General features: G+C 34.0%; 1 protein-coding gene across 1 annotated transcript in view; it reads left to right on the plus strand.

The window, feature by feature from the left end:
• The first annotated feature begins 1,252 nt into the window (after positions 1-1,252).
• The window catches only part of LOC132555047 (uncharacterized), a 145,598-nt gene continuing 124,031 nt past the window's right edge, over positions 1,253-22,819 (plus strand). Inside the window, exons 1-2 of the mRNA XM_060219387.1 lie at positions 1,253-1,406; positions 1,553-1,585. Coding sequence (XP_060075370.1) covers positions 1,382-1,406; positions 1,553-1,585 — 58 coding nt within the window. The 5' untranslated portion in view covers positions 1,253-1,381. The remainder of the gene's footprint in view (positions 1,407-1,552; positions 1,586-22,819) is intronic.

The following is a 22,819-nucleotide window of genomic DNA, read 5'->3' on the forward strand; positions in this document are numbered from 1 at the left end:
AGTTCACACCATGGATGATGAAAGTGTTCTTTAGCGCCTTGTTTTGAATACGATTATGTTTTTGTTTGATATCAGCGACATGTTGTAACACATATGTAAACGTGGCCAGAGAGTGATAAAGAATATGAATCTGAATAATTAACCAACAAATATATATATTTCCTCGTGTTTTGTTTGCTGGCGATCCCCTGTCGTACCATCACTTTGAGACATCTATAAAGACCGCTCCCTCTAAACCTTGCTTGGATGATGGCGGGCGCCATGACATCAAAAGTAACGTTGAAACAAGTTCGGTTTTGTTACAATTACTAGTGTTAAAATACGTTTGTGAAGGCATGGACTTATATCAAATACACATCTTAGTCTGATTCTCCGTAAATACTAAAAAAATAAATGTTGAAATTCAGAGAAAAAGAGAAAGTTGTAGAGACTAAAACCAAGTGTAATGTGCTTGTTTGTTACCCCTCACCTACAAGTCATGCGGTATTTGTGCAGATTCAAAAGTGTAAAAACCGTAAAAAAATAAAATTTAATCCTACCTACCGACCCAAAATTACCTGAACAGCAACAGGTAGAACGTACATGTCTTTTTTACTACAAATAATAAGAAAAACAACGCGTGCATTATTTTAGTTCAATAAACGAAAATTTTCTCGGAATATATTATACCCAATTCTATTATAATTGTGTGATGTGGAATCAAGTGCCCCTCCTCCTCTGACAGCCCCGGTTCATTTTCGAAACAGGAAAACAAATGAAATAAACATTTAATGTAAATCTGTTAAAATTACAATCGATATTGGTATATATAAGTCTTCCCAGTATTCGTTATTTCAATCTCTGAAATAATTTCGTCATATTACTTAACCAGTACATGCGCTATTGTCATTAAAATATCTTTACCTTTTCCATCTTATTCATATTCTACATCGCGTACGTGATATATTTATACTGCTACAATTAAATAAACCACTTTGATAATAGTTAATTATTTAATTACCAATTAAATGCAGCAAGTGTCCGTTTGTATAAATTCCTTCGTGTTCTGGTTTATATTTAATACACTTTTGTGTATCTCTGTATCAAAAAGTTCAAATATTGGGAAAGAAGAAAATGATAAGAAAACGAAACAGCGGGACTGTTTCGCAGTTATCACGTTGTAAGCTTGGGCAAGCACCAGTTTTTTTGACACACAGCCGGGGAATAGTGTGCAGCTGCGCAGACGGTTTACTGCGCAATTGGCCACAAAATGATGGCGGGTGCGAGATGCCCGTGTCTGGTCCACTGCAGAGCCCCCAAAACGGATTTATGATCACAAAAAGAGGACCAGGAGCTCCATGCATTATCAGTGGGGTGAAGGAGCACCTCAGAACTCCTCGAAATGCTGTTTTGTTTTGGACTTTTTGGTAAGACACTATTTTTGTGCTAGACATCCTATCTTTATTGGTTCTATTTTGCAAACTTCCGGTCTGTGTTGTGTACTTCCTGTGAATGAGTAAAAGTGTGTTAACTAGGTAATAAACTTTAAATACTATTTCATTTTGTTTCGCAGCTCTACTGTTATACAACACAGTCGTGGCAAATGGTGAGTACAAGCGTTTTATTTATCCCACCGCCCTGTTCACACGCGTGTTTAATGTGCAAGTTGAATGAGTAAAAACATCGTCTGCTTCAAGAAGAGGTCAAACGAGTAGGACCGACTTGCACAGTACACTGCCGTCTCGCCGGCCTCGTATTATTATACTCATCTACAAGTTTACGTAATAGTGGAAGGACAGGTTCATTTCTTGGCACCCATTCGGTTGTCGGCCTCTACGGAATTGTCTACACTGAAATAGTAAAATTTGTGAAAAGCAATTTACGTCAGCAGTGCTGAGAGAATTACAGTGTAGCTTTTGGTGCAGACGGTTACAGTGTGTAGACTACTGCTACAGCCCGCATGTTAGACCATCATGTGTAGTCAGAAAATTTGCTTATTTTCTAGCCAGAGAAACTTACGTCATATGCCAAATATCAGCTAAACACTCATTACACAACAGGTCTTTTTGATGACGTTTTTATACTCTCTTTAAAATTCTTACAAACCACGTTAATAATGCTTTTTAAAAAGGGGAAAAATGAGGCCGACGTCCAACCTGTTGTGTATTGTGACTGCAGACTGTATTCAATAGATATGTCTGGGTAAACATTGTGGTTACAAATATACTTTTATGTAGAGCAGGGTCATAGTAAGGCTGGGTTTACTCACTTGAACAATCATGACCAAGCTACTCAACTGAAAAGTAATTGATGAAAAACTGTAGTCTTTCATGCATAAACAGTGTGTGTAGCATATGATAATGCCTTTGGCCAGCTGTCTAGTGGTCAGACTTCTGTCATGGCCTGTCTGAGGTTAAGATCCAGCAGTACCTATACTTGATAAACAAGTGAAGTCTGTTTCATTTTAAAGTCTGGTTGATGCCAAGTTTGTCTAAATGAGATAAATGTCTGGTTTTGGCTAGTTTATGTAATTTGAGAGGTTACAAGATTTTGCTTTTTACGAAGCTCTGCACAAAAGGATGTTGATTTTGCATGCATAGATATATAATGTGTTTGATTTTAAATTTAGGTCATTATTAAGCTAGCCTCATTAACCATTGGACCAAGAAAGATGATATCTATTATTTTGTGTAAAAAAAGGAAAGAAAACAACAAACGAAAAAATTGTATCTACAGCTTTTTAATGTGTAAACATTAAGGAGGCTTTGGTTTCATGTTTTTATTTTAGTCTTTTAATCTCTGCAAGTTTGGTGTATATTATTTAGAGTCTTGCTTAGGCCATCAGATTCTGCTACACCCTTCTATATAATTAAACATTGTAAAGAGAAAGTGCTTATTTCACAGCAGCAGTGTGCATTACGAAACAATTCGTGAAGCCCAATTTGACCACCATTTCACATTCTGTAGCCAAGCTAATACATGTACCTGGTCTATGATTTTGATGGACATAATTCCAAATCTGTGCTTATTTAATTGATTAACTCTCAACATGATTGATGTTCAACATATGATTGTGCTGTCTTTAATGTCTTGCAAACAACACAGAAACAGTCTTGAGGTAATGACCACCATTTATTATAATTGTTGAGTCTGAAAATTCAAGATGACTGCCATGTCTGCCATCTTGAAAAACATATTACCAACTTCTTTTGATATTCTACATTGATATAGCCCAAATCTGTTGAGAATGTTCAGGAACTGATCTCATCAGGAACTGATCTTGGCTCTATATTTTTGGCTGGGCTGGATTGAAGTATTTTCGAGGGATGATTGCACAATCAGCTATTTCTACCAATTAAATGTATTTCAACTTGTTGTTGTTGAATTCACTTGACACTTGCCAGGAGTGGTCCTGAAATAATGATGAGAAAATGATCTTTTTGTGGATAGGCTTGATGTGTTTATGATGTCTAACAATTTCATTTAAGCTAACTTTTTGAGGAATGACAACCAAACCCTAGTGATTCTAAACAAATGTTTTTGTTTTTTTAAAAGTGTGCATGTATCCAAATTCTGAGATGACTTTTACAACTGTCATCTTGAAAAACACTCGCAAGAAAAGTTCTATATTTAAATTAGCTGTAACTTTTCTGTAAATCCAGGGATTATACTGAAACTGTGTGTTAGATGATATTATAGTTAGGTATCTATGGCAAAATATATTACAGAAACTTGTAAGTTGAAGATTTTGAAGACAGTCTTCAGAGCGTGATATCTATAGCAGAGACATATAATTATAGAAATCTGTTAGTTGAAGATATTGAAAATGGCCATCACAGTTTGATATTGATACGACATAAATGTCAACTCTGCCAGTCTATGACTACTAAATCTTCTGATTTTAAACCAGTGTCTGTGGCAATGTCTATCATAGATAACTGATATGGCCTATTTGCTTCTTGTATTTAAATCTTTTTGGGGATTAGTGATTGGAGATTGATTTAATCTATGATTATTTATCAATTAAAATCAGACAGGCTTTTTGATGTGGTTACTCTATTACAGAATCAGCTGACTGTGTGCTCAATATTCATAGAGACTGACTGCATTCTCTGTGGCAATAATGTTTTCTTTCTTGTAACTTTAATGTAAATTATCTTACTTACCTAGAATTAACATAAGGATGAATATTTTTTGCAAATGGCATCTTAATTATGAATTTTATTTTGCTGAAACACATGACAATATTAACGTGCTGATGATCGATAATGAAAAATTACAATTGATCAACTGATGAGGTTAAATGAATAGATAATCAATTATACATGTATATGATCATCTTTCTATCACTATGGGGGATTGGAAAAAAATTATCTGAAACAATGAAATGCTACATAATATTCAGATTGGTAGGCAATATTATAATGGGGAGGGGATGCATGCACTGATGTTTGTCGACAATTCCTAGGAAAAGGCAACGCCTTGTAGATGAAAAACCTTATTCCGACCAATCAAGCAATACTTAAGTGTACATATGCAAATTGAGGTTTTATCAGAATAGTGAAAAACTGCAAAAAAGGGATCATATGCATTTAATTTTAGAAGATATATGTATATATTTATTCATTTTAACAGACAAAGAATTTTTATTTACAAAGGAAAAGAAAGTTGATAAGACATTTTAATTTTGCATTTTGATTTGAGTTGTAGTCTGCATGCAATGGTCAAGAATTCACTTAAACATTTAGTATGGAATATCTTGCTTTGGTTGGCTGAAAAAATAATACCTTTAAAACATTCCATATTTTCAAACTTTATAAGTTTATATTTAGTTTCTGATTAACATTTCTTTTGCTGTTGTAACACGCAATGTTACCTATGTAAATGTAGAAACTTGTCCAAAAAATATAGTTTTATATGCAATAAGTATTTAATTTTGTCTTGATGTTTATGGTCGGTGTGTAGTAATTTTCAATCCATTTATTTATGGTTTTCTTATACAGTCAAATCAGTCATATGTGACTTTTGAAGTGAGCAATAGATAACGTCACACAGACAGGTGGTCTCTTGATACACGTTCAGTGAAATCATCAACAAAAAAGCATGCAGATTTAATTCATATATTATGGTTAAGATATTAAGATATAGTCAATCCAGAAATATAGCTTATTATATTATTTTCTCTGGTCAGAATTGATTTTGTAAGTTATATCCTCTGTGTATTGTCTCTGGTGGTTGTTTTATACCAAAAACTTCAAAGTCTGTGCCGATTCAGAAGTAGGACTCACAATATGACCCAAACGATATTAAAATGGATAGAAAAAAGTAAGAGTTCACTGGCTACTGATTTTTTATTGTCGGTCATAATTTTATGAATATTCCAATATTCCAATATATATATGTAAAAGCTTTGGTTTACTAGATGAGAGCTTTCTCCTTTCTAGCATTGATGTGTTTTAATAACCATACAACATCAGTTTTTTGCCATAAATGCATTTTGACATCTCGTGTGTTCCGTGTCCTGCTTGCAATAGCGTGATGCAGAAAACAGGTCGATATGAGAATTATTTTATTTATTTACAAATAGGCAAAACATCTTGAGTAGCACAACTTACAGGACATGTGATTGCCATGTGATCATCTTAGCATTTCATGCTGCAATTAGTTTTTCAGTGTTTTGGACACAGAAATGATGGTCACCAGTCGCTTCAGACAGGTACATGTAGGTGCTTAATTCAGGTCATTTGTATAGTAAATTACTTGGAATGTAAAAATTACTATTGCATATGACAGGAAATAGCTTAATTCAGCTGGTTGTTGAGGCAGGTTTGACTGTATATGATGAAAGTCTCACTGTATTTAGACATAGATGTAGATTTTCCTACATATCAAAAGACTGAAACATTCCAGTCAAACAGCAAATGCAATAGTAAAATACACAACACTTCATATGCTGACCTCTGCAGCAATGATTGAACTTGGCTTGAAGTCACAATTTTTCATTTTAATTTAAGTGATGATTTTAATGAACCAATTTGAAGAAATTGACTAATGGATTGACAAAAAGGGCATGATTGATAATTATCTCCCTAAACCATCAATCAGTGATCACTCATATTGATTTATAAATTAAAATTTACCGAACAGATACATATTTTTCTGATCTGCCATGATTATAACTTTGGCTTGGAACATTTAGAAATAGAACAGTTTGGAGTTACAATTGTACTTCCCTTACCAGAGACAAATGATTTGCTGATTTAAGAGATCATGATGGCATTCAGTAAACAAAAATGGGATGTAATTGAATAAAATATAGTACTGTTTGTCCAATTTTTGGGAATATTTTAAAAAGGATTTGAAAATGGGAGTAAATGTCCTAGCTGTGATTATATTGATATGGTGGTGATACAGACATTTGAACATTGATGTCATGTTGATGATGATATTGGTGTAATGACACTGACGACATGTCATTGTAATGATAATCATGTATGGTAGTGATGATGCCCAGGATGAAGAAATGATGTTTTTGATGGTAAGATGATGTTGATAGTGAAAAATGGTGATGTGTTGATATATCAAGTTAACAACTGATAGAAAACCTGGAAAGCAACCTCTAGACTTTCATTCTGTAGAAAGATATACCAATCTACCTACCGACCAGATAATTTAGCATGGTGATATTTTGTCTGGTTTGTGGGAAGTAACCTCTAGACTTTCATTCTGTACAGTGGTATACCAATCTACCTACCTACCAGATAATTTAGCATGGTGATAGTTTGTCTGGTTTGTGGGAAGTAACCTCTAGACTTTCATTCTGTACAGTGGTATACCAATCTACCTACCGACCAGATAATTTAGCATGGTGATATTTTGTCTGGTTTGTGGGAAGTAACCTCTAGACTTTCATTCTGTACAGTGGTATACCAATCTACCTACCTACCAGATAATTTAGCATGGTGATAGTTTGTCTGGTTTGTGGGAAGTAACCTCTAGACTTTCATTCTGTACAGTGGTATACCAATCTACCTACCTACCAGATAATTTAGCATGGTGATAGTTTGTCTGGTGTGTGGGAAGTATCCTCTAGACTTTCATTCTGTACAGTGGTATACCAATCTACCTACCTACCAAGTAATTTAGCATGGTGATAGTTTGTTTGGTTTGTGGGAAGTAACCTCTAGACTTTCATTTTGTACAGTGGTATACCAATCTACCTACCTACCAGATAATTTAGCATGGTGATAGTTTGTCTGGTTTGTGGGAAGTATCCTCTAGACTTTCATTCTGTACAGTGGTATACCAATCTACCTACCTACCAAGTAATTTAGCATGGTGATAGTTTGTCTGGTTTGTGGGAAGTAACCTCTAGACTGCCATTCTTTACAGAGGTCTAGATCGAATGTCTCATCTCAGGATTCAATTTAGGACTCACAAATAATAGAGATTAAGAGTTAATTCAACTTGGTAACCAGAGGAACATCCTAGGGAACTGCTAAGTAAGTTCTAAGGGATCCAAATTGGATTAGGTTTGGTGTAGTCGGGATACGGTAAGTAAACAATCACATTTAGGCTCCCACTGGAGGATGATAGCATTGCTTCTTTAGTCAATGTAGGAGGAGAGATAAAGGTATACAGGATTTAGACGGCCTTGATGCTAACTTGTTTAGCTGCACCATTCCTGATGGACACACTTTACAATATGTTTTACATTGTTGGACTTGTTTTTTTATTGGTTTTTTTTTTCAGACTCTGACTCACTGATAGTCATAGTTTCAATAAATGCATGATTGGACAGAATAGATTTTAAATCTCAGACTCCCTTTGAGCTTGAGCTGGTTATCTTATTACTGTACAACATGAAATGTTCAATGGATGGAAAAGTTTTCATGGCTATAGACAAACTGCAAAAAAAAAAAAAAAAAAATACAAGAAATAAAACTTTGAATGAATGAAGATTTTTTCAATTATGTTATATCCACAAAAAGTTTTTACCCACAAAAGGACACTGTCAGCTGAAATCATGGAAGAAGGTAGCGATAAACATATGTTATACAGGATGAAAAATGATCTGTCATAAACAAGACTCACATTTACGATAACAAGATTGAAATTTATTGAATATCTTTTTGTAATATAATACATTCATTCTGACCATATTGTCGGTATTATAGCATTACCTTTGTGTGGAAGAATCATTAGACTACGTTAGTTCTGTGAGGTGGGGTTGTCAGACAATGTCATTTTTGTGATGTGAGATTGTCAGACAATATTAGTTCTGTGTGAAGTGATTATCAGACAATATTAATTCTGTGGGAAGTGATTGTCAAACAATAGTAGTTTTGTGAGGTGAGATTGTCGGACAATATTAGTTTTGTGAGAAGTGATTGTCAGACAATATTAGTTCTGTGAGGTGAGATTGTCAGACAATATTAGTTCTGTGAGAAGTGATTGTCAGACAATATTAGTTCTGTGAGAAGTGATTGTCAGACAATATTAGTTCTGTGAGGTGTGATTGTCAGACGATATTAGTTCTGTGAGATGTGATTGTCAGACAATATTAGTTCTGTGAGAAGTGATTGTCAGACGATATTAGTTCTGTGAGAAGTGATTGTCAGACAATATTAGTTCTGTGAGGTGAGATTGTCAGACAATATTAGTTTTGTGAGAAGTGATTGTCAGACAATATTAGTTCTGTGAAATGAGATTGTCAGACAATATTAGTTCTGTGAAATGAGATTGTCAGACGATATTAGTTCTGTGAGAAGTGATTATCAGACAATATTAGTTTTGTGAAATGAGATTGTCAGACAATATTAGTTCTGTGAAATGAGATTGTCAGACAATATTAGTTTTGAGAGGTGAAATTGTCAGACAATATTAGTTTTGAGAGGTGAAATTTTCAGACAATATTAGTTTTGTGAGAAGTGATTGTCAGACAATATTAGTTCTGTGAGAAGTGATTGTCAGACAATATTAGTTCTGTGAGAAGTGATTGTCAGACAATATTAGTTTTGTGAGAAGTGATTGTCAGACAATATTAGTTCTGTGAGAAGTGATTGTCAGACAATATTAGTTCTGTGAGAAGTGATTGTCAGACAATATTAGTTTTGTGAGAAGTGATTGTCAGACAATATTAGTTCTATGAGAAGTGATTGTTAGACAATATTAGTTCTGAGAGAAGTGATTGTCAGACAATATTAGTTCTGTGAGAAGTGATTGTCAGACAATATTAGTTCTGAGAGAAGTGATTGTCAGACGATATTAGTTCTGTGAGAAGTGATTGTCAGACAATATTAGTTCTGTGAGAAGTGATTGTCAGACAATATTAGTTCTGTGAAATGAGATTGTCAGACGATATTAGTTTTGTGAGGTGAGATTGTCAGACAATATTAGTTCTGAGAGAAGTGATTGTCAGACAATATTAGTTCTGTGAGAAGTGATTGTCAGACAATATTAGTTCTGTGAGAAGTGATTGTCAGACGATATTAGTTCTGTGAGAAGTGATTGTCAGACAATATTAGTTCTGTGAGAAGTGATTATCAGACAATATTAGTTCTGTGAAATGAGATTTTCAGACGATATTAGTTCTGTGAGAAGTGATTGTCAGACGATGTTAGTTCTATGAGAAGTGATTGTTAGACAATATTAGTTCTGTGAGAAGTGATTGTCAGACAATATTAGTTCTGTGAGAAGTGATTGTCAGACAATATTAGTTCTGAGAGAAGTGATTGTCAGACAATTTAAGTTCTATACAAGGAAATTGTAAGACAATACTGGTTTTATGTGGGGAGCTTTTTAGACAAATTATATGAGGTGAAATTGTTAGACGATATTAGTTCCTGAAAAGGAGGATTGGTGACAGTGTATGGTCTGAAAGGCGTGATTGCTAAGTAGACATTAGTTACATGTCTGAGAGGCAGATTTGTCTTTATTTAGTAGACAATTTGCTGTGAGAGCTGGGGCACAAACTGGGGTTGTTTACTGTATATATTGCTATGAATGAAATATTGTGGTCTTTGTACAATTTGAAAAGTGAAATAAAACGAAACATTGGTAACTAGTTATTTATTTGATGCAGTCAGATATTTTGAATGAGAGTTAATTGGCAAGGATAAATGATAATGTATTGAATTGACCTTTGTGACCAACAACTAACATGGTTGAATTTATGGTTAATCAATATGCAGTGTCTGGAGTCTCCATGTCTATTTTTAGAATCTTATTTAACCAAGTGCATTGCTGCTTCTCGATGTTGGAAATTGGTTGCTTAAGACTTGAGAATATCTACATGCATTTCTGTTTGTTTTTTTGTAAAACATGCCCAAGGTTTTATTAATTCAATTCAAGACCATATCCTTGTTCTACCCATTATTGAAGAATAGTGTAACTTGTTGCCATCTCTCTACAAAACACAAGAAGGCTTAATTTATAAGAGTGGAGATAAAATGACTTTGTGATAGTATAAGTGTAACCAAATTGATTTATATCAAATTCTGAAAAAATCGGCAAATAAAGTCAAATATGGTATAAAATAATACTGGGAAACCTTTACAAGAAGTTTCATTGGTCCATGAGTTCAAACTAAAACTTTGCTATAACCCTATTATAACACATCACTATAGCTTTAACATCTCTTAAGCTACTGGCCAAAAGAAGATTTAAGTTTGATGTGCTTTCATGTTTTTATCACATAACATTACAGACTAGTATTGGATGGCTAACTTCTGACCTTTATCCTGTAATGTATAATGTGTGGTGACCTACTGACCTTTATCCTATAATGATGTGTATTGTGTGGTGACCTGACATTTATTCTGTAATTATGTGTATTGTATGCTGTCCTACTGACCTATATTCTGTAATGGTGTGTATTGTGTGCTGTCCTACTGACCTATATTCTCTAATGATGTGTATTGTGTGCTGTCTTACTGACCTGTATTCTGTAATGATGTATTGTGTGCTGTCCTACTGACATTTATTTTGTAGTGATGTATATTGTGCGGTGACCTACTGACATTTTTCCTATAATGATGTTATGTGTGATGACCTACTGAATTTTATTCTGTAATGTGTATTGTGTGGTGACCTACTGACATTTATTCTGTAGTGATGTGTATTGTGTGCTGTCCTACTGACCTATATTCTGTAATGTGTATTGTGTGGTGACCTACGGACATTTATTCTGTAGTGATGTGTATTGTGTGCTGTCCTACTGAAATTTATTGTATAATGATGTGTGTTGTGTGCTGTCCTACTGACATTTATTCTGTAATGATGTGTGCTGTGCGCTGTCCTACTGACATTTATCCTGTAATGTTTATTGTGTGCTGTCCTACTGACCTATATTCTGTAATGTGTATTGTGTGGTGACCTACAGACATTTATTCTATAATGATGTGTATTGTGTGCTGTCCTACTGACATTTATTCTAAAATGACATGTATTGTGTGCTGTCCTACTGACATTTATTCTATAATGACATGTATTGTGTGCTGTCCTACTGACATTTATTCTGTAATGATGTGTATTGTGGTGACCTACTGTAAATTTTGTGATGACATTTGATCCTATAATGATGTGTATTGTGCGATGACCTGGTGACATTTCTTTTAAGTGTATTTGTGTGATGACCTACTTTCGACCTTTTTGGCATGATAATTGTTTAATTATTCTGTGACATATCGGAATAAGAAATTTACATAATATAACTCACAAATGTGAGTTGAAGTGAAAAAAATTAAAATATTGTCATGGTAGTATTTTATCAAATGTACTGAATGTAGTTGAACAATGATTTTGCCGATAGTGACCTTTGTCAATATGTTTCATGTAGTAAACCATTTTTTTCTTTATCATATGATATGAAATTTTCTTCCGAACTTTGTCATATTTAGATGTATTTGTCTCTTGGAGCCTTTAGAGTATTTTACTCTAATCAAACTGATGATGAGATTTAAGTATAAAATCCCACCATTCGGATTTTTTTTTTATTAAATCTGTTTGGCTAAAAGTGAATTACAGATGTCTGAGAATTATGCACTTTACATCGAAAATATGGAATAATTACAAAGGCCTGTTTGTCTTTATCCCAGCACCCTGTCATAGTAATGTCATTGTGAAACAAAGAAAAATGCCCATGTCACTTTTCTGTGAACATTTGATTTAGAAAGAAAAGATATTTTCTTTAGAATATTGGACAAAACTGAGATTGGCCTATGAAAGTACCAGTTTCTGCTGAATGTGCATTGTGTATTAGAATTTTCTGTAAAATAGGATTGTGTGTCATGAATTTGTTGAAAAGTTATGGTAAAAGAATTGATTCTTTAGGCTATCACATTATGAAATATGACCAGCTCTGCTGACATGTGGCATTTTCCTAGTTCAACAGTAACTTGAGGAGATGAAAATGTGCCATTTTTCTTGTTACACACATGCACACTTTGACACTCTGCAGTTTTCACTCTCAGAGTCTGGCATCCCCAGCGATGGCATGACAACATGCAAGTTTTCCTAATGCAGACATTTTGCTTTAGACACACTGAATATAAATACATATGAATTCTCGAAGTGATATAATGATTTTGGCATATATTTCAACTTCACTATATGATTTGATGTATTTTGGTTCAGTCTCTAGCAAGACAGCATGAACAGGGGTAATTTTGACAAACTGCATACATTCAAACTAAATATTAGGTATTCTTATATTTCATATGCCAGGAATTTTTTTAAGCATTGAATTCTTTTATTACTTCTCACTCTTTTGACTTGAAATCTTCCTCTTCTTGAGTATTGATGGCAATTGAAAAAAAATAAATGAAAGATTGTTCTTCTTGGTCTCCCAGTTGTCCATTTATCTCTATTTTAAGAAGTGAAAATTTTAATATTACGAAAAGTTATGCTTCATCTTATATACAGTATTTTGACTGTTCTTTATGATAGTGTGAAGAATTCATGTTGTAGTGTATCTTTTATTCTGATGTCTATGATGGTTTGTATAATGGTATAGCATTGTTGAAGTGACTTGTTCAGATTGGACATATCAGCTTCCTTTTGTCTTCTGTGTTTTATCCATCAAATTGATCAAATATTGGAAAGGAAGAGTTGCCATATTGAGGTTAGGTCTTGATCCTTACTCGTGAGTTATGTCTGTTTGTTCATTTTTTATGCTAACATTCATGTCATGAAACCTTGCTGTTTCACCTACATTCACGAAGTTTGCTTTCTCTTTATATGTTTTATTGTGGTATTAAATTCATATTTTGCCCTTGTTGCATTGATTTGAGGTTGAATTAAGATTTTGTAGATATGTTCATGTTTTCAATGTGGTTATTGTGACCCATGATTTAAAAAAATATGGTCCTTTGTGAATTTTGATGAAAAGATTGTTGTCAGATGTGAAATCGCACTATGTCCTTGGTCCATGGACCCTTGGTCACCTGTCTGTAAACAATCCTTGTAATTGTGAAGTATTGGATGGATCCTTCTCAAATTTCTCATATGTAGCTATAGGCTCCCCTTGGGCCCTAATTGGAGCTAAGCAAATATGGCCACCATGTGGCCATCTTGTATGTCAAGAATGAAAGTTTGTTATCACTATTTCTTGAAGAGGACTGAATGGATCTTTTTCAAATAACATAAATAAGTTTCATGTTGTCACTGGTTGTGCCCTTTTGATGTTTGGAATGATCAGTGATGTAAAATGTCTGACAGGGGGCCATCTTGAATTTTTACAATGGAAAATCATTATTTCTGTAAATACTGCTCAGATGGCTGACCATTTTGGATTTGAGAATTAAAGTTTATTATTGCTATTGCTAAGAGGTATTTATATGCTTTAAATCCATGTCATCATGAGTGAAAACAGAGAAGATTAAAATAATGAAAAAGGGAAAGGATCAAACTTTTAAAGAACAAATAAAGATAAAACAATGGTGGAATCCTGAAAGATGCCTCCGGGTCTCTTGTTTCATTTTTTCTCATTTTTTACCAGGCCTGTATTCCAATAAGCCTTGATACTATAATTTTGATTTGTTGTAGTTAGTTTTGCCATGCTGACAGAACAGGGACTATCATTACTGTGGCAAAACCTATATCACAAAGACTGGTTACCAACTAACCATGTTAGTTTTACTTGAAGTAGACCAGAAATTAACATAAAGGACTACTGGAGTATAAAAGTATACATATCAGATTTGATCCCTAGTGTCTTTTGCTATGATAATTGCTTCGAAAAATTTACTGTATCTGTTCTATAATAAGTGCTCAGTTCCAACACTGTTCTTACTAAAACAAAAGGATGGGCTTATCACAGGTTAATAAAATAACATCAGTTCACGATTTTGCTGAATATAAGCATTTAAATTTGCACGAGTGGGCTATAACCATGCTTGAGCTTATTGTGTGAAAAATATGGTAACATATTACATTGATCCAATCTTTGAAATGGGTTGTCACTTCATTTTTTAAAATTTTTCCAATGGAAAAGAAGAACATTAGGAGCCCAGAAATATTCTCTTGAGGACCACTTATTAGTTTGTCACTGCCTATTATGCACTGTTGTATGGCAAGTTCATCTTTGTACATGATATGGTTTTCAACCCTGCTACATATTTTATCAGAACAAGGAAAGGTTAATAATGTTTTGGGTGGACCTTATCGGCATCTGATTAAAAATACAGCATGTTCTCTATATCCTCATCAATTATTGCTGATCCGTCTGCCAGATTGAGATGCATAGAGCAGCAGTGTTTGTAAAGGGCCCTGGTCTGATCCCTGCCTTTGTTGTTCGAGGGCGAACTAGTACACTTTCGCTTTTATTCCTACAGAATATATTATATACAGCATTACACTTGAGCATCAGAGAAACACTTTAAACACAGAAAAGAAATTATACAAACACAGAGAATTAATTGATAACTCATAAAGAAATACTATAGGTTGCTTGATAATGTTTTCTCATTAAGGGTTTAATAACACACCAAGCAACAACAATCAGTTGGCAGATCTATTGGTGAAACCAAAGGAAACTCAAGTATAAGTGGTAAAGTTTGCTGATGTTCTGGTGAAACCAAGGTAAAATTTTCTGTTGTACTGAATGGTAAAGTTTGCTGATGTTCTGGTGAAACCAAGGTAAAGTTTGCTTAAGTACTGAGTGGTAAAAGTTGCTGATGTTCTGGTGAAACCAAAGTAAAATTTTCTGTTGTACTGAATGGTAAAATTTGCTGATGTTCTGGTGAAACCAAGGTAAAATTTTCTGTTGCACTGAGTGGTAAAATTTGCTGATGTTCTGGTGAAACCAAGATAAATTTTGCTGAAGTACTGAGAGGTAAAATTTACTGATGTTCTGGTGAAATCATGGTAAATTTTTCTGTCATACTGTGTAGTAAAATTTATTGATATTCTGGTGAAACCATAACAATTTCTGTTGAAGTGCGGAGTGGACAAATTTGTTGATATTCTGGTGAAAAAAGGTAAAGACTGATGAGGTTCTGGTAAAGCCAAGATAAATTTGGCAGATGTTTTAGTGAGACTAAATTCTATTTATGTACTTTTGCAATTCCACTTTTAAGTGTTTTTGTGTCTTAATGATGTGAAAGATGTTATAACTTCAATGACATAATAAATATTGCTGTATTCTGATCTTAATGTGTTATAACTGGTTGCAGAAGTAGCTGGCCAAATGTTTTTGTAATGTACAATTGATAATTCAGCCATAAAAATGTTAATCTAAATGAAATATTGGAATAAGTAAGACATATTAGAATGCTTTATCATCAAAAGAATGTTCACACATGTTTGTGATGATTTAAAATTCAAATTTGTTAAAAAAAATTGTAAATGGCATGGTGATCCGGTGGCAACCACTGAATGTTAATAACCTGAATAACATCACATGATCACTGCAAAATTGTCAGTGGGTGCAAGGATGGGGAGTGTTTATCATTCACGTTACTCATTTTGCTGCCAAAAATATTAATGAATGGCACAACAATGGCAGAGCAGAAACATTTTTTTTCAATGAGTAACTGCAAACGGATAAATAAGACACAATTTGTAGACATTTAATGAAGATGGTACTACTAATTTTTTTTAGAGTACCTTACATTTGTTTTTGTATTTTATAATTCCTTGAAATTTGATTGTGGGTTTAAGTAAATTAATCACTATTAATTTAATTGAAATTGAGATTTTTAAATGGTATATATGTGTAAAGTGAATCACCTGAAAATGGAGCCTAAAAAATTGGACCAGATTTGCTATATGGACTTCATCAGTCAGTTTGAAAAGAATGAATAAATTTAATTTTAAATTCACTTAAAATCAAAATTCTATAGAAAGAGGAAGATCATATAAAGGCAATCTGAAAAAATCATAGTAAAAATGGGGCTAGTAAAAATTTGGTCTGGACTAGTGACATAAAAAATGTCAACTAGACCTTAGATTCAAAGACCCTAGCTGTTGATAGGATGTTAAACAATGTTGTTATATAAGTATTTCTGTACATTCAAAGAAAAAAAGCATTATATCCCAGTTTAAATTAAGTGGATTTTACATGTATCCACAATCTCTCTATAGCTACAGTCATACCACTTTATGCTGCTGTGTAGATTATAAAAGAAGAAATGATATGAATATTTCACATTTGCTTGTGTCTAAGTGGTATCATACTTCTCATAAAATAAACATAATATAAGTCTAAAGGTTCAAGATCAGGAAATAAATATTATATATACCTTAAGGTTTGATGATGAGTTGGTTATAAAATACATGCAGTCTTCTAATAAGGATGGTTGTCAAAGGAGATGATTTTTTTAACAACTCAGGATTTCAAAAAAAAAGCCAGCGCAATTATGTCTGATCAGGTGGTATGCCAGCTCTCTCTAGATTTCAAACTGTTACCTACCTGACAAGTTTACTGCTAATGAGCTGTCAATGACTTGATGTCATCTGGCTGTGTGACACCTAGCTACATTAGCACAGGTAGACAGACAGATATGCATCATTGTTAATGGCTTATCATGACGTACATTTTGATTTTTTTTTGTTTTTTGGATGAAATTTCAACTTCATTGTTTTTCATTTTGGTAATGAGAAACAAAATTATGATAATATCAAGCATGTCTTTTCATTGTATGAGGTGTTTGTTAAGAGTGATTTGAAATGCTATCCACCTCCCTGCCAAAACAACATAGGGAATAAATGCTTAAGAATCATGGTATCCATTTATTATCTTTTACTAACAGAAACCTGTTTGTCCAGACTACTTCCCCTGATGTGCCGTAAATATTTATATGAAGTGTGAAACTTTGTTGCTACCAGGTATATAGATGATGCTTTGCTTTGGGATGATACTATAGTTTTTTCTTCCATTGTTCTTTTGTTGAGTTATAAATGCGGTTTTTCCTGAAAAAGATTCAATTCTCCAGAAGCCTGCTTTTTATGAAGCAATCAAACTGTAAAAACTTTGGTGTAGTCATTGCATTTGAAAGCCTAATCAATGAAAATATTGCATGTGTTCAATAATTTTGTATTAGCACTGATTCAGTTTTCAGTGGTCAAGATACAACTTTTAATTTCTAATTATTTCTATTTTGATATATTTGTCATGAAAAACTAACCCTTTAATACGCGGTATGATGGTGTATGTTCTGTGTATAAATATGTGAAATGATTCTTTCCTCTTCCGATGAGTCGCCAATGGGATATAGGGATCTACCCATACATATATCTTTAAGACAGATTACATGCATCTTTTGTAGGATGCAGTGCATACATCAGACTTCAGACTCAAATTCAAAAATCTTTCTTTAGACTTCTTGGTATAAACATCAGACATAAGTCTTGAGTATGAATATCCTTTTGAGTACATACACACATTACATCAGATTGAGGACTTGAGTATAAAGGATTTCTTCAGACTTGCATCAGACTATGATCTTATGCATGAATTTGACTTGAGGTCAGAATGTATGTGCCTGATCTAAGGATTGATAGTGGGCATTTCTATGTCAATTTTTTATCTGTCCCATGGATTGGGTACATGTGCCTGTCTTATATTATATCTGTCTGATGGACTGTGTACACATGCCTGTCTTATGTTATATCTGTCTTATTGACTGGGTTCATGTGCCTGTCTTATGTTTGACTGTCTTATGGACTGGGTACATGTACCTGTCTTATGTTACTTCTGTCTTATGGACAGGGTACATGTGCTTTTCTTATGTTATATCTGTCCCATGGATTGGGTACATGTGCCTGTCTTATATTATATCTGTCTGATGGACAGGATACACATGCCTGTCTTACGTTATATCTGTCTTATTGACTGGGTACATGTGCTTTTCTTATGTTATATCTGTCCCATGGATTGGGTACATGTGCCTGTCTTATATTATATCTGTCTGATTGACAGGATACACATGCCTGTCTTATGTTATATCTGTCTGATGGACTGGGTTCATGTGCCTGTTTTATGTTACATCTGTCTGTTGGATTAGGTATATGGGCCTGTCTTATGTTACATCAGTCTTATGGACTAAGTACATGTGTCTGTCTTATGGTACATCTGTCTGATGGACTGGGTTCAGGTTCCTGTCTTATGGGATGGGTACATGTGCCTGTCTTATGTTACATCTGTTTGATGGACAGGGTACATATGCCTGTCTTATGTTACATCTGTCTGATGGACAGGGTACATGTGCCTGTCTTATGTTATATCTGTTTGATGGACAGGGTACATGTGCCTGTCTTATGTTACATCTGTCTGATTAACAGGATACATGTGCCTGTCTTATGTTACATCTGTCTGATGGACTGGGTACATGTGCCTGTCTTATGTTATATCTGTCTGATGGACTGGGTTCAAGTGCCTGTCTTATGTTACATCTGTCTGTTGGATTAGGTACATGTGTCTGCCTTATGGTACATCTGTCTGATGGACTGGGTTCAGGTTCCTGTCTTATGGGCTAGGTACATGTGCCTGTCTTATGTTAAATCTGTCTTATGGACTGGGTACATATGCATGTCTTATATTATATCTGTCTTATGGACAGGGTACATGTGCCTGTCTTATGTTATATCTGTCTGATGGACAGGGTACATGTGCCTGTCTTATATTACACCTGTCTTATGGACTGGGTACATGTGCTTGTCTTATGAAACATCTGTCTTATGGACTGGGTACATGTGCCTGTCTTATGAAACATCTGTTTGATGGACTCTAGGGTGTATACATCCATTAAGCAGTAGTTGTGTATCATTGTGTTTTGATTTTCTGTAGCTGTGTCCATTGAATACTGAGTTACTAGGTCACTGTCAATCCTGTAATTGTAAACTGCATCTGCAGAAGCTTGAGATTAAAAGTTCATGTTTTATGGGCATTGGCGAGATCTCTCTAGCAGTATAATCAGTGCTATGTAGGCCAGCTCCTGTAGAACTAGGTTTTCCTTAAGTTATTGACATCGCTCAAACTGAAGATATGTCAGCCAGCTAGCCTGCATAGAGTGCAGTCTATTTTAAAATTAAGGTTTAACTTGAATCCAGGACAGAGCGCCAAAGTTTTTTTTATCTAATTTGAGGGCCTCATTAGTAGTGATTGTGCCTCTATAGATATGGAGTAACACAACAGTTTGTTCCTCAGCCTGATTTAATTGGATGTGAAACTGTAGTGAGGGTAACAATATATACAGCAATCCAATGCTTGCTAATGTATGTAAGAAAAAATATTTCGAGGTTGATATATATTTTATTGCAAATGCAGCTGTGAAGGACTTTGTTTACTTGATTCCAGGACCCAAATCATTAACAGGAAAAGAATCTATTTTAATTTGCTGAAAAACAAGACTTATTTTTTCCTTTTCTTTTTTTTGGGGGGATTGGGAATGGGGGGATTGTGTGTTATTTCAAACTGTTAGATTCTAGAGCCCCTACTTTGCTTTGGAGAATCATTGATAATGATCAGACCTTGTCTAATCTACATCTAAGTATTGTCTAATCTGCATCTAAGTATTGTCTAATCTGCATCTAAGTATTGTCTGCATCTAAGTATTGTCTAATCTGAAATAACCAGATAATTTCTTGCAGCCTGTGTAATCCTCATCTTCTTCGGCATGTCAAAATAGATTTCTAGTTCTAGTACTCCTTATAGCTTTCCACTCTTGGTATTGTTTTCAGCTCTTTTTAAGATGAAAGTGACCTCATTTTGGAAAAGTCACAAGCAGCTAAACACTAAAATTCATTTGAAAAGTGGTAATAGTGTAAAAAGTCTGCATCTAGAGTATGGATGCTTCTGTTGGCTTGCTCTAATATCAAGATTTAAGTTGGAAACAAAGATGTGGGGAATAAAGGAGATGTTGAGAGAAGACTACGGTATTTAAAACAGAAAAAAATGAGGGAAAAAAATTTAGAAATCCAACATGAGTATTTTTATATCAGGTGACCTCTACATTATGACCTTGATAATCTTGATATCCTTATTATAGGTTCAAAATGTCATTTGTCCATATGAATTATTAGTTTATATTTGACCTGTTGGATGCCATTGGATAAATGCAATATTTTTGATGATACTGTAATTGATGGTTTTTTGGATTACATTTTAGCATGCTTTGGAAAACATACGAATAAAAGCCAAATTTGTATCATTAAAGATATTATTGGCCGTCTAACTGTCATGTAAGTCATGACATTGGCATCTTTTTAAAGGCATTTGTGTAAATTGTTTTCATAAAAACAAACTTTACTGATGTTAAACATTTACTGATATGTAGGATGACTTTATACTGCAAATAAAGAAGAAACAGCTTAGGAAACTTTTGCATGCAGAGTTCTACATATATTGAATTCAGAATGAAAATGGTTTCAGTGTTCTGCCAGATTTGTTAGTGGATGGGTATAGGGGAGATAACTTCATTAGGCAGTAGGCAAAGAGGCCATTTGACACTAGACTGAGTGATAGATTTTGAACTCTGCTGTGTACTCCGCCGTATTTGGTGTATTAGCTTTGAACCTGGATGGATTTCTATCAGAACAATATTGTAATAGAACCAGTTCTTCAAATGATTCGATATTCTTCAGTTCTAGACTATGTAGCACTTCATGAAATAGGTTAAATTTCCTGCTGTATTGTTGAGTTATGTGGATGGATAAGGTCACTGAAAGTAATTTGTTATTCAAGATTAAAATTCATAATATTGGCAATCTGATAAATTAATGTCAACCCCATTTTATGGGGAAATTAGCCCATGCTTTAGATAATTAGGCCAAGTGACATGTATTGCCGATAACATTGTTCTGTAATAAGCTCATTAAATGACTCTAGTCAGAGACTATATATCGCAAATGAGCTTTTTCTGTGGATTTACAATTTAGCACTTTAGGATTTGGCAGCAGGACAGAAATTAGCATCTTCATATATAGTATGTTGAAAAACAAATCCAAAATATATTCTGAACATTCATAAAGATGTATGTAACACAGATGTATAAGCCATCACTCCAATATATCTGTTGAGTCATTGTCTAGGTCTGTTATCTTGGTATCTGCTGATGTTGAAATTGCCATATGACAGACTAAATGTACTATCTTATATTGACAAGACAGTGATTAACTTCTATAATCCAAGCTTTACCTAGCAAGTAATTACCTGCTTATAATATTCTTAAGTCTGGAAGCCAGGGAAGATTTTGTTTTAATTTGATAGTAAGACAGAAATTGTCTAATGCTTCCTATTGTTTGCTTTCAAGATATTGTGCAGATGCTTTACAATGTTACAAATTGTACTTGTTCATTAGCTTTTGTCTTTTTTCAGTTGGATTGGAATTTAAACTTCTTTGTGCTTTGTCTAATATTCCTATTTCTATTAGGACTAGGGTGGCTGAGAGTTTGAGGCATTTAACCATATTTAAAACTAGCCGACCATTTCTGGGTTTTTCTCTGAGAACTTCAAATGACATAAAGCAGCAATAAGCTAAAACTTATTTCTGTTAGTGCCTACAGTGTAAAGCTATGTGTCTGGTACATAGCATTGTATATAGTGGTGTGTTTGGTACATAACATTGTGTATAGCTATGTATCTGGTACATAACATTGTATATAGCTATGTGTCTGGTACATAGCATTGTGTATAGCTATGTGTCTGGTACATAGCATTATGTATAGCTATATGTCTGGTACATAACATTGTGTATAGCTATGTGTCTGGTACATAACATTGTGTATAGCTATGTGTCTGGTACATAACATTGTGTATAGCTATGTGTCTGGTACATAGCATTGTATAAAGCTGTGTGTTTGGTACATAACATTATGTATAGCTATGTGTCTGGTACATAACAATATGTATAGCTATGTGTCTGGTACATAACATTGTATATAGCTGTGTTTCTGGTACATAACATTATGTATAGCTATGTGTCTGGTACATAACATAGTGTATAGCTATGTGTCTGGTACATATCATTGTATATAGCTGTGTGTCTGGTACTTAACATTATGTATAGCTATGTGTCTGGTACATAACATTATGTATAGCTATGTGTCTGGTACATAACATTGTGTATAGCTATGTGTCTGGTACATAACATTATGTATAGCTAAGTGTCTGGTATATAACATTGTCAAAGATTCATTGTATATTGCAATAAAGATGTTATTTACACAAGTTATTACCATAACCTTTTCTGCTACAAATGTTTATCTGAGTTCCTAAATGACTTACACATGCTAAGCAAGAAGTTAGTAGCACTATATGTATATATATGAATAGCTCAATAAGTGTCTGCAGGTGTTTGAATGAAAGTCATTGCATAAATGCGAATTTTCAAATTTCTGT

This window comes from Ylistrum balloti, unplaced genomic scaffold, assembly GCF_031769215.1.
Source record: "Ylistrum balloti isolate Yb309-2 unplaced genomic scaffold, AGI_CSIRO_Ybal_v1 Utg370450, whole genome shotgun sequence".
Taxonomy (NCBI): Eukaryota; Metazoa; Mollusca; class Bivalvia; order Pectinida; family Pectinidae; genus Ylistrum; species Ylistrum balloti.